The sequence below is a fragment of the Sciurus carolinensis genome, chromosome 3 (assembly GCF_902686445.1).
Source record: "Sciurus carolinensis chromosome 3, mSciCar1.2, whole genome shotgun sequence".
NCBI lineage: Eukaryota > Metazoa > Chordata > Mammalia > Rodentia > Sciuridae > Sciurus > Sciurus carolinensis.
The window spans coordinates 138,882,862-138,896,167 of NC_062215.1; the positions used below are offsets into that span (position 1 = coordinate 138,882,862).

Consider the following 13,306-nt stretch of genomic DNA (forward strand, 5'->3'; position numbering starts at 1 on the left):
TGATTAAAATCTTGTCATTTTTCGTGATGTCACAATAAACAGAGGTTTAATTTCATTAACATAAATAAGATTTGAGAAGACTAATAAAAAGGCTAAAAATGAGATTTTTGAATTTAATTGCTCTGTTAGGATTTTTGTATATGAAATGTGTATAATCAAACCTGCTTTGTTGTTATTGACCCCCCCCCCCCCCCAGTGATGCTTCCTTCTTTAGAGTATTTCTTTTGTAGTTATTTGTAAATAACTGGTAACTTGGACACAGAGTCCGGCTTTCCTCAAATTATTCTTGTGGTAGTTCCTATCTTAAGAAATTTTGGAAATTATTGGTTTATCTTCTAAAAATGATCTTATTTGGGGGTACTAACTACTCCTTAACTGATATTTTGTGATGAGATGGTTTAAAATAATTCCCATTTTAGTTTCTCAGTAATGGTTATGACAACTGATCACATTGCACCACAAAATTTATTCAGTCACTCGATGATAATCTTAATAGCTAACCCAGAATGCTTCTGCTGCTGCTCATTTAATTCTCACAACCTTATGGGATTCATAAGTGTCAATCTTATCTCCATTTTATAGAGGAGGGATTTATAATATTTGACTGGATATAGTTCTAAATTCAGCATTGGAAAAATATATCATGTTTGGCAGGGTTTATCAGCAAGGTCAAGTTGGCCAGTTAAAGCAGAAACCCAGTAGAAGAAAGGGAAGTATAGTAGCAGAAGCTTATTCAGAGGTTTCCTGAATCTACTCTCCAAATAGAAGAATTTCAAACAAAAACAAAAAAGGCTTAGGCAATTCTTGTAAGCCATTAATCAAAGGCTTTCTGTTTATCTCCAGGTCAACAAATAATTTTTCAGTTTTTTGTGAAGGGAAAGATCCAAAATGCATATAGAGGTTATATTATAACATTATCCTTGTCTAATTTTCAAAAGAATATAGACTCAGGAACATAGAACTCAGAAACCATTCTTCAAGTTAGAATAGAAACAAAGTATACAAATTCTAAATTTTTCCCTTTGATGGTTGATTACCTCACAATGGCTGTGGGGCCATAACCCATTCACTGCAGGGTAGCTGCACTTAGCAGAAACAAAGAGGAAGTCTAAGATCAACCCTGACAACTCAGCCACATGTTAATCTTTTTCAACTGTAAACAACCTGGTCCCTTATTTTTGTGTATAAAATGTTTTGGTAGTGATAGAATGTTTTATATGATGATATGATCAAATTTAACATAATTGAAACTCCAGCTCATGTTTTCAGTTATATGACTAAAACATCATTAAATATAAAGTTATATTAGATGAAGAAAAGAATAAAATCAAAGTATTGAGTCATATTTATTCTATTTATAATAGTTTCAATTTGCTCTCTAACCTTTTCATTGACTTTCTCAAACTCTTAGTTCTTCTAAATGTTAGAAGTAACATCTGTCCTTTCCAGCTCATTCTTAAAGGCAGAAGTTCTAGAAAACAATCTTCTAGTACAAGGTTACCTTTCTATATTTGGCAAGTATACTACGAAGCTTTTAAACCACTAAACATCGGGAAGAATTTCACAGAAAAACTAGACTAACTAAGAAAAACTGGGAGAAAAAGAATAACTGGATCTGTCAAATTGGATGTGCTTGAGAAAAAGGAGGTGGTCAAAATGGATAACTAGTAGTACCTAAGAGATTGGGTAATATTAAGGTTTGCAAGTCATTGATAAGATGATGTTCTTTTTCCTGAATATATCATTACTTTGATTAATCAATATTTTTGTGACAAGTAACATTAAGCTGTAATAAAAGCCATTCAAATAATTTGCAATTATTTTAACTGCACTTTTTTTTTTTTTTAAAGTGATTATATACTTTACATATCATCATTTTGTCCATGTTCTTCCGGATAAAGAACTCTAGTAAAAAACTTAAAACATGGCAAGTTTGCCGCATGCCAAAGGTCACATAATGTGTAGGTTCAGACAGGTTTCCTAGTTACTAATCTAGTGCAACATTTCAAGATTTATTAGATTACTAAATCTGATGCTCAGTTAATGTGCCTGACATACATCCTTTCCAATTCATAAAAATTATTCTTATTAACTTTTGGGGATCTATATGCATTTAAACCTAATGTTTCAGGCAATTGTCTAAAAACATTTTCTTTTTAATCCTGGAGTAAAATGTTTAAGTAGGTTTTGGAAATAACTCAGAGTTTATATGATCCTTGGTTCTTTTCCCACAGGTCCCGAAGAATAAATGGATAAAGTGAACAAGCATTTGGATGCATCTTTTTAAAAAAAAAAATTTTTTTTAGTTGTAGATGTACACAATACCTTTATTTTATTTATTTATTTATGTGGTGCTGAGGATCAAACCCAGTGCCTCACGTGTGCTAGGCAAGCACTCTACCACTGAGCCACAACCCCAAACCCTGGATGCTTCTATTTTTAAAGCAACAAAGCAACTTTAAAAATAGTAAAGTATCTACAATCTTGCTTTCAAGTAAATTAGTTTTAATGGAATCATTACTGTTCAAAAATATTTTTGAAATAGTGGCATACATTTATTAAAAGGCTTTTTTTTTTTTTTTAAAGGAAAGGCGTTGTATTCGGGATTTCTCCCTCTTTTTACCCTACCCACACCCCAACTCTCTAAATGGCTTAAGCCGCATAGCTGAAAGGATTTTGCTCATTTTTTCCAAAACACTTCACATCTGGGTAGCAGCCAACCACGGAAAGTTTCAAGCAAATTTGGGAGAAGGATGAAGCTAGTCTGGGGCTGCCTTCGCGGGACGGCGGCCCTGGGAGTCGTCTCACGCCGTGATCATATAGCTGGGGGCCAGCTCCAAGCTTGGACCAGTCAAACGCACTTCGAAGGCCCCGCCAGACGCTAGCCCCGGCTAACCCGCTGACCGCCGAGCGTTTGGCTGCAGGGGCTCGAGCTCACAGGTTTTCCCAACAACGAGAGGCCCCAACTCCAGAAGGAAACCACCCGCTTCATAAATGATGAGATTCCCTAAGCCCTCAGTCTCCAGACCGGTAGCCCGGGGGAGCACGAGGCAATGAGCTACCCTGGGCCTGGATCCCTAGCCTCACACGTCAGTTCGATTCCTCTCCCCGCCGCCCCCGCTAGGCCCCGCCCCCGCTAAGCCCCGCCCCCGCCAGGCCCCGCCCGACTTTCTGCGCACCCGGCGCCGGGACAAATTTGACTGCTTCTATCACCAATCAGAAGATAGGTCGAAGGTATGAGCCAATCGGAGCAGGAGAAGGGGGCGGGCCGCCGGTGTCCTCCCGCCCTCGGTGGGTGAGCGCGGAATGTCTCCGGCCCTCCCCAGCGCGTCAGCCTCAGTGCGGAGCCCTTGGCGGTGTGAGGAGAAGCGGCCACCGGCATCTTCCTGAACAGCGGCAGCGGCACCAGCTGCAGGAGCCGTAGCCGGAACCACACCCACGTCTCTGACCTTTCCTCGTCTGTCCTCTTGCTGCCTAGCCGGAGACCGCGTTCCCGGAGGAAAGCGGCCGCCCACGCCCGTAGCATCCTCCTTGTCGAGCGGGCGCTTACGGACCCTGAGGCATGATGCGACTGCGAGGCTCGGCGATGCTGCGGGACCTGCTCCTCCGACCGCCGGCCGCTGTCAGCGCGGCTCTGAGGCGGGCGCAGCCCTTAGCCACCCTGTGCCGGCACCCCCGGGGCGGGCGCTGGCCGGCCGCGGGCCCGGTGACCGCCGCGCGACTCCACCCGTGGTGGGGTGGGGGCGGCCGGCCCTCGGGGCCCTTCGCAGGGCGTCTTTCCAGCTCTCCCTCGGAGATCTTGCAGGAGCTGGGCAAAGGGGGCACGCAGCCGCAGTCCGGGGCGTCGCCGCCCGCAGCCCAGCCGGCGCCCGGCCCCAAGGACAGCCCCGGGGAGGCGGACGCGTTCGGCAACAGCGAGGGCAAAGAGCTGGTGGCCGCGGGCGAAAAGTGAGTGTCTCCGCGAGACAGAGGAGGCCTCGTCCCGCTGTGGGCTCGGGCTCGGGGGCGGGGGTGGGTGCTGCGGTGGGGTGGGTGGGATGGGGGCCGAGGTTCGCGAAAGAGAAAGAAAGAGATGCAGGGCGGCCTGCGTCGTCTGCGCCATGTGATTAGGCCCGGCCCCGCCCGCGCCTTCCCCGCCTGCGCCCCTCTGCCGGGCTCCCACTTCCCTTCTCCGCCCCCGGCGCGGGTCGCGCGGGTGGATACGCAGTGGGTCCAGAGTGGCTCGCCTGGCTTGCACCCAGACCCGAGAGGCCGCTGCCGCGTGCTTGGCACCCGGGCTGGCTCGCGGCTGCACCACCTGGCCGCCTGCCCAGTCTTTCGTGGGTGATGCCACACGAATATCTCCACGGAGTGACGCTCAGGAGTCGGGTGTTGAGCTGAGCCTGTATCTTCCTGACTTGTCGCTTTTCCAGGCTCGAATTTCCACCCTGCCTCCCCTCCTTCGGTCTCTACCATCGTCCTACTGTAAGCCAGATGTGACAGTGTACTTAATACTTCTGGGGCGACTCCTTCAGGCGTTTGTAGATCCATCTGGGCCACCGGAAATAATGTTTCAGAAATGAGATTAGGAGGAATAGGGTCATGTGGCCGAAAAGATGAGGCATGCAGCACAGACCACCTGTTTGCACTGTGGACCAACTTTGCCCTGTTTGGTCTCTTCATGGGATGGACAGTTTTTTTTGTTTTTTTTTTTAATAGCCAGATAACCAGGATGAAATGTGATAAAACCTTTACCAGTGAAAAAAATCTAAAATAGGTCTTGTGACTTAATTGTGATAGGGTATTGACTCATCTTGAATGTGTATAACAGTAATTTAATCTTTATTAATTTTTCTTAATATGAGAAGCAGTTTCCTGAATACTTTTGTCATGTAACATAAATTGAGACCTCTCCCCCATTGATAAACATTCACTTGTTTGTTTTCTTTATGCCCTATTTTTTTTTTTTTTTTTACTTTGTCCTGACAGAATGTATACTGTTTTTGTCTCTCTTTTACTATTTTTACTGTTTCCAGCCCTAGAATACCTTAAGTCAAACTGAAAGTGATTCTTATAATTTCAACTCAGGCCTGCTTAATGTTTCCTGTAATTGAAGTTGAGACCTTCCTAAAACATTCCTAGTTGTTTTCCCAGGCTGAAAATGTTTAAAACCAACCAACCCACAAAAAAAAAAAAAAAAAAAAAAAAAAAACAAACAAACAAAAAAAAACAAAAAAAAAACTTGGTATTGGCTAAAATTTGTGGTATATCAGTGATAATGTTTTTGTGCCACAAAGAAGTCTTATGCCCTTGTACACATTATTTAATGTGTTGGGTTAGATGGCTCAAATCCCTTCAAGTGTTTCCAAACAGACTAGACCTTTGTTAAATTTGCACCTCTCTCATGTTTTAAAGACTTAAATAGGTGTGCTTAATCCCATCTGGGATTCAATTTTAACATCTGATTTACCAGGCATGTAATAAGAATTTAAATACATGTGCCCAAACTTAAAAGAAAGTAAAATGTTGCTACCTTTGAAAGTTAGCATTAAAGTTTGCAGGATGGGAACTGCTATTGAAAATGTCTTTGGTTCTGTCCCTCTTCAGTGGCTCTAGTGTCCTTTATTTTCTTTTGTCAGATAGGACATTGAACCAGTTTTTGGTTTGTTACCCCAAAGTTTCTAGTTTCATTGCCTGTTAATAAGAAATCATCTCAGCAATAACTTTGAAAACACTATTTTGGCTAATATCCTATCCTGTTCTTCCTTCCTCCCTTTTCAAAAAAGAAATCCCTTTTAGGGAGGGAATTCTCAGGCTCAGATGCCCTGGGAGTTTTAAGTGCCACTAAGATAACCTTGTTTACCTTATATCAAGGGAGAAGTTCATGGATGGTGTTTATGTGTGTGTCCCACCAAAATAGCTAGTCAGGAGCAATTCAGGTATATGATAATCCTAAAAGCTTCCAAACAAGGATTTGGTTCAAGAGTGAATGCCAGCTGTCTTTAAAGTGAAGAGCACTGATCTAAAGGTTGTCAAAAAAACCTTTTTAGTTTGGTTTACTTTTCTATTCCTTGAATGATCTGGTTTCCAAATGTAGCTTTCTTCTTTTGATTCCTTTCATCTTGTGTTTATGTGATAAACATTTCTCTTATTCTGGAGGTAAGCTTCCATTTGATCCTGTTATCTTTTCTAATGCTCAACCTCAATCAGCAGTCCACCTGGAATGCCAGCTCTCACTCAGGACTCTGCCAGATTTTATAGTGTTATTAAAGGAAATAACTATGTGAAAATTAAAAGTTACCATTTTGTAAAAGGTTTAGAACAGTGTTTGGCATATGTTAAGAGCCACATAAGAGTTTATTCACTAAATGAGAATAAAATTTCTTCATTTAGGTAAAATCTGTCAAGGACATTGGCCTTTGAATTTCAGGCTCATACATGAGAACTTTTGTTTTTAGATTCCAGAAAAGATTTCCCTTGAAAAATTGGTAGGCATCTCAAATTACTTGATTTGTATTGTTTACCTTTTTGCCTTGCTGGTAAATAAGGTTGGAGTGAATTCAGTGCTTAACCATAGCAATTTCATTAGTTCATATAACTGGGACAAGTTCTGTCTTTCCTTGGTTCTGTCTTTATATTTTATTAACCTTATTTATACTGCGCAAGGTGACTGAATAGAAGCAGGTTATCTAATTATCTTTTTTCCACAAATGCTTTGAACCAATGTGAACCCTTGTCTGTACCATCTCCTTCACACACCTTTAATCTGATTTAAGTTAAAATTATATAACCGACATCTTAATATCATATAGAAAAGTGTAGTGAACTTTGCTCAGTTTTCCCTGCAGGAGTTTTATTTAATTTTGTTACCACCATTCATTCTGTCCTTTAAAAAAAAAGAATATTGCTTGACTCTTCATTTTTAAAAAGTTACTATGGCCCTGCACAATGTACCCACTTGTGATCCCACTGAAGGAGGAAACAGGCAGAAGGATTGAAAATTCAACCAGCCCAGCAACTTATCAAGGGCCTAAACAATTTAGCAAGACCTTGTCTCAAAAAATTAAAAAAGGACTGGGGATATAGCTCAGTGGTAAAACACCCATGAGTTCAATCCCTAGTACTGGGGGGGGGGAATGAAGAAAAAAAGTTATTATGTGTGCTTTCTTGCTCTTTTTTGGTTTTCCTCACTGGGTGGGGGCTGAGGCCTTTGCTCCTTTACCACATATCTAAATTCTTAACAGCACATCCTTTTTTTCAGCTTAGACTCTCATCTTTGGGTGGGTAATACCTCAGTTTTTAATCCAAGCTCTGTTCTCACATTTATCTCCACATATCTGATGGCTTCAAATTTCAAATGTGTACCCTCATATTCATCCTTTTTCTAATTCAACCTATTTGACATTTGTAAGGTTAATTTTGGAGTTTTAATTTAAAATACCATTCTTCCAGAAAAAAAATAATGGACTGAAAGGAACATTATAGCGAATTCACAGACTAAGTTATGGCATTCAAAAACTTTAACCTGAATGACTTTAAAAAATTTTTAAAAAAGTTTTTATCATACTTGGATGATCTTTGTCAAGCAGGCCATGCTTAATTCCTGTAGATCTCTGAAGTGTATGTTCTTTCTTAGTGAAGGATCCTTGGGAAGGGCCAGAGGAAGGGGGATGAAGGGGCATTGTTAGATTACCTTTCCTTTGAACATTTTATTTTTTAATTAAAAGGAAAAAGTGATATAAGAGGAATTAGGCCGTAAAAAGGTCAGTATATGTATACTCATTACAAAATAGGTTATTCATGTATAGTGCAGATTGAGAATATTTTATTAAAACAATGATGATGAGACCACTTTTTCCCCTGTAAGATTTTCAGGTCTTAAGTAATCCTAAACAGTTGGGAAATAGAACCTCTTGTTTTGTTGGTAGAAATATAAATTAGTTCAGCTGTTTTAAAGGGTACTAGCAGTTTGTTAGTATCTGTCAAAAAATACATTCCTATTATGCAGTAATTATTTTTGCATATCTGTACAAAGTCTTGGTATTTCAAAGTGTATTTTTAATTGTGCCAGTAAGCATAATGTAAAATCTTTTAAATTTAAATATAAAGTGCAAGCAAAAATGATTTCAGCTAGCTTCAGATAGTATAGCTTTTATGTTTTGATAGTTCATAACCTTAATAAATGTGAAGTATGGGCAAATAAAATCATTGCTGTGAGAATTGAATTTCAAAGTTAGACTTAAACATTTCAGTAAACTTTGGATTGGATCCATTTGATAGTACCAATAATGAAAGTGATATAGATATTTTGTAAATATAGCATAATGTAGTTTGGAATTGAAAGAAAGAAACACTTTTGAAATAGGTGGCAAATGCTTTTGTGATCCTTATAGCATTAACTTTTAATATATAAAGGTAAACATATTTGCAGTTCACTTAAAATCAAGATTGAAAATACATCTGATTATTTTCAGTCTTCTTAATCAACCTCGCAGTTATTTATTCGTGATTTCCTTAATATTAGTTTTTTTTCCTAAGTCATGGTTATCAGTTTTTGTTGTTGTTTTCCCCCAATGCTGGGGATTGAACCTAGGACCTTGCCACATGGTAAGCTTATGTCGACCACTGAGCTACATTCCCAGCCCCATTGGTTTTGTTTTAATTAATGGCACATGAAAAAAGTACAAGTAACTATATATCATAATATTATTTTACAACCCAGTATTTACATTATATCTATTGGCCATTGATAAGTGTGTACATGATCTGTAATTAAGGATTACATGCTATTAATTGTATTAATAGTTGGATGAAGTTCACTAAAAGAGCAAAATTCGTCGCTGCATTTTAGCTTCTTGTTTTTAGACTTTTTATTATTTTCTAGAGAATTCTGTCTTCCTCAAAATGAGCTAACTCAGGAAATGACTACCAAATAGAATTTAACCTTTTTGATGAGACAATAATATATGGGAAAAGTGGGGGGTACTGTTGTAGTCTGGTAAAGGCAAATGTTACCTTGAAAATTTTTCTAAAGATGTTAGTGGGTTTCTTTGGTTTTGAAGAATGATTTGTAAGAAATCAATAAAAGGCTGTCCTACTTTGTTCTTGTGTTATTTGAAGTGAAGCATTTTGACTGTAGAAACTGAAAGTCAAATTGTAGGATTTGCATTCTTGAAGGAGCTCAATCATATTAAATCCTATATAGATCAGGATTATAGTTACCTGTGTCTTTTACCTGCTAGTAAAAAGAATGCTTTAAGAAAGCAGAGGGAATAGAGATATTTCTAAAAATAGTTACTAATTGTCAGCATCTCTTAGCTTTCAAATAGAAACACCATTACTCCAATTTTACCCTGGAATCTACTCAAGTATAAAATTGCTTTGGTTATGAAACAGTGCATATGACTGATGACTACACTTGGTAATTTTCTGACTGTCTACAACACAGTAGAAGTAAAAATGTTAATATGTCTTCTCTTCCTTTGGAAAGTATCCTATGCTTGGTATATAGCGTTCATTATTGCTACTGATTTCTGTAGTGAAAGTGCTGCTTTCAAAATGTAGAACTGTTGATTTTGCATAATAAGTAAAAAGTTGATGGCTTTCAGGACTTGGAAATATATTTTTGTCTACTAATTTCCGATTGGGCTTCTAAAGATACTGAACTTAAAATAATATTTTGAGTGACAGGCACTTCCTTTGGTTTTTTTGATAGGAATTATTAAGAGTAGAAGCTTTCTGAAGAGCAAATTTTTTAGTTGTATGAAGGAGTTACTAATTATTCAGAGCATTTAGGAATTTAGGACAACAAAATAAGCTCAGTTGTAAGAAACATTTATTCCCTAAAATGTTTGGTACAGTGTTCTGCATTTTGAAGAAAAAGGGGGAAAAAATGGTGTTTAACATTAATGGGATGGTTAAGTAAATTATGGTACATTCATGTATAAGTCTCCCATTTAGCCATTTCTTTAAATGTATATAGATAGGTTTTTAGGGATATAGATAAATGGAATATTAGACCAAAGGTTAGAATGCAAAATTTTCTATGAAATATGATCTCAAGTGACCTTAAACTTAAAAAAAAAAAGTCGTAGAAGGAAATAAGCCAAAATAACATTAGTAGTTGCAGTTTGTGAAAATGAGTATTGTATTTCCTGCCTCCTGTAATTAACTCTTAAGATTTCCTATTATAAGTGGGAAACTTCTAAAATAGTGGAAAAGATGCAAACTCCTAAAATAAGAGGAACCTCATATATCAAATTCTAAACTTGTAAATTTCCTCTGCTGTCTAGTTTGCTGACCTAATATCCTGTTTCTGGCAGTATAAGAATAGTAATCACCATTACATTGAAAAAAATTTTGTCAAAATTATGAATGGATTTATATACTTCTGTTTATCATTATCGAGTCATTCACTAGTACCCTCAAACCTCAGACTTCAAAAATTCTAAACTATACTTGGTATGAGACTCCTTAGAAAGTGATACATATTTGTCTGCCATTAAAACATAAAGAATAGAATTTAACATTTCTTCTTCAACTTACATTTACTATAAGGAAGCTTTACTGTACTGTGTTATGAAACAGTGATGCTCTGAGATAAGTGCTGGCAACCTTTATCTGTGACAGGCCCAAGAGTTGATTGATGCAACTTTTTGGGCTCTCTAGTCTCTTTTTACAACTACTAAGGTACAAAGCAGCCATCAACAATAGGTAATAAAGAATGTAGTTGTTTTTCCATGAATCTTCATTTACAGATGGGCTCTGGTAGTTTCTGCTATTATTTGCTTATTCCTGCACTACTATCTAGTTGTAAAGGGTTCTCTCCTATTCTGATTAGTTCTTCCTGTCTTGTATCAGTTGCTACATCTTGTTCCTCTCTTTCATTGTTTCCAGTTTAGCAGCCCTTCCTTATTCTCACCTTCCATTCCTAATTATTAGCTTTTTATTTAAACAGAAGAGTAGTAAAATATATGTAACATGAAATTCACCAACTTAACCATTTTTAAGTGTATGGTGATATTAAATACTTACCTGAGTTTTTGAGTTAAGAACCCAGATGATTAAGTTTACATGTAAAATAAAGGTACGTAAGTCCAGAGTGACTTTCAAAGAAATTTAGAAGGACATCCATTTTTAAACTCAAAAACTGAAGATTAGAGTTGGAAGTGACTTTAAAGAACATCTTATTCCACCCTATTTTATATGTTTTATAATACTGAAAGATATTAAATTACCTAACCAAGTTCATATAGTAATAGGGTTTTTTTTTTTTTTTTTCTTTTTTTTTGGTTCTGTTTTTTCCTTCTTTTCGTGCATTAGCAGTTTAACAAAATACAATGAATTAACTACGGTTTTAGGTCCAGGATTTGAAGAGACCTTAAAAGCCCATCTCCTTCACTGCTTTTTAATTTTTTTCCTCTTCCCTTATACAGGTTATTGCTACAGGTTACGTATTGAATACTTGCCTAACAAGAACTCACTCCTGTAGAAGGCAGCCCATTCCATTTTTAGAGCTATTTCATTTTTCCTTGTGTGTAGCTGAAAGTTGCCTTCTTCCTATATTTTTTAGTTATTCTGAATAAGTCATAATGGTATCAAAGTGACTGCAGTGACAGCATTCACATAATATCTGTCTGTATTTTTCCACCTGAATGATTATTGAAGGATACTTTGCTGAAGAAATTTCTAATTGATCTGGGTGTGGTGGCACACACCTGTAATCCCAGATCCTTGGAGCAAGGAGGATCACAAGTTTGAGGCCAGCCTAAGCAATTTAGAGACCCTGTCTCAAAATAAAAAGATAGAGGATGTAGCCCAGCGGTAAAGTACCCTGTGTTTAATCCCTAGCACCCCTGCTTCCAAAAAAATTTCTTATTGGAAAAACTAATAGAGCAGGACATTATGGACTTGTTCTGCCCAGGTCCTAGTCTTCCCACTTGAGATAGGTGGACTGTTTCCTGGGTTAAACTTTTGAAGTTGTGCCCATCTGGACAAATTGCCATTGCTGTTATGGAAATCCTGACCACTCGTGCAAAGCTAGTTTTGTGGCCTGATGTTGAATAAATTTCTTCAGTAAAGTTCAATTAAAACAAACCTTTATTTAAAACAATCTCATCCTTTCTTTGTATAGAATGTGATTTTAATAAGGCAGAATAGTAATTTAGTCATTTAGCCTAAGTAGATCCCCATTTGCATTTTGGTTAGGAGCCTCGTCTTTATTATTCTTAATAAACTCCAACTATTCCTACTAAAATGGAGTGTTGACAACTGAGAATAGTTAATGTGGTAGAGCAACTGGAGTCTGGGACTATGAACAAAAGACCAACTTTCTAGGATTACTTCTGGTTCAGCTATATAAGAGTTGTGTGACATAGGAAATGTTGCTTAACTTTGAGACTTTATCTGTAACCCATGGACAGTTAACCCACCTTAATTTACCTGATAGGGTTTAGAGATGTAAAATCCTTTTTTTTTTTTAATAAACAGTAAAACCTTAAAAGATGCGTTTTATTTTTAAATTCCATTACTGATTACCTTTAGGGCAAAATGACTTAGCTGATAAACATTATTGGTCACTTTGCCATGCATTCTGAGGCATAGTAGTATTATATGGCCCGCCACCATTAAGTCAGCTTTTAAACTGGCAGGTTTAATCTGCTATTTTACTGGTGGTTAATGGATATTTGTTACCAATCAGATCACTCTAAACTCAGAATGATAAACTAACTTAAAGATAACCCCAAATATCTTTTTAAGGATCATAATTTTTAAATGAGGACAGGAATTCTTCACCAGCATATTTTTTGTATTGTTAGTAGACCTCATTTTAAAATTACAATTAAAAAAAGATCGTTTTTGATCATTTACCACAATATAATATTTATGGTAAACTGTGCTTTAAGAGTTCTGAGGGGCTACAAAGAAAAAGACCCTGAAAAGATTTACTTTTCATTTTTCTCCTTTCATTGATAGTTTTTTTTTTTTGTTTTTTTTTTTTTTTGGGTGCTGGGGATCGAAACCAGGGCCTTGTGCTTGCAAGGCAAGCACTCTACCGACTGAGGTATCTCCCCAGCCCCTGTTTTTTAATCTATACGATTTTGAGCTGACATATTGAGTTTGCAGTAAATTAGGAACTTTCTTTTCCTCTACCCCTCCAGTCAAACCAAAATTAAAGGCATCATCTGCACTGCCAGTCTTACATTTCTGCCATAGTGCTTGCCACATTACTGTAGTCTTCATTCTCCTTTAATAGCAATTGTACTTGGTTCATCTTTGTATTTCCAGTGCTTAGCACATAATAAGCTGTATAAGAAAAGTATCAAAC

General features: G+C 37.8%; 1 protein-coding gene across 3 annotated transcripts in view; it reads left to right on the top strand.

The window, feature by feature from the left end:
• Positions 1-3,325: 3,325 nt before the first annotated feature.
• The window catches only part of Gls (glutaminase), a 78,874-nt gene continuing 68,893 nt past the window's right edge, over positions 3,326-13,306 (top strand). For all 3 annotated transcript variants that reach the window (XM_047543637.1, XM_047543638.1, XM_047543639.1), the window contains exon 1: positions 3,326-3,948. In XM_047543637.1, coding sequence (XP_047399593.1) covers positions 3,563-3,948 — 386 coding nt within the window. In that variant the 5' untranslated portion in view covers positions 3,326-3,562. The remainder of the gene's footprint in view (positions 3,949-13,306) is intronic.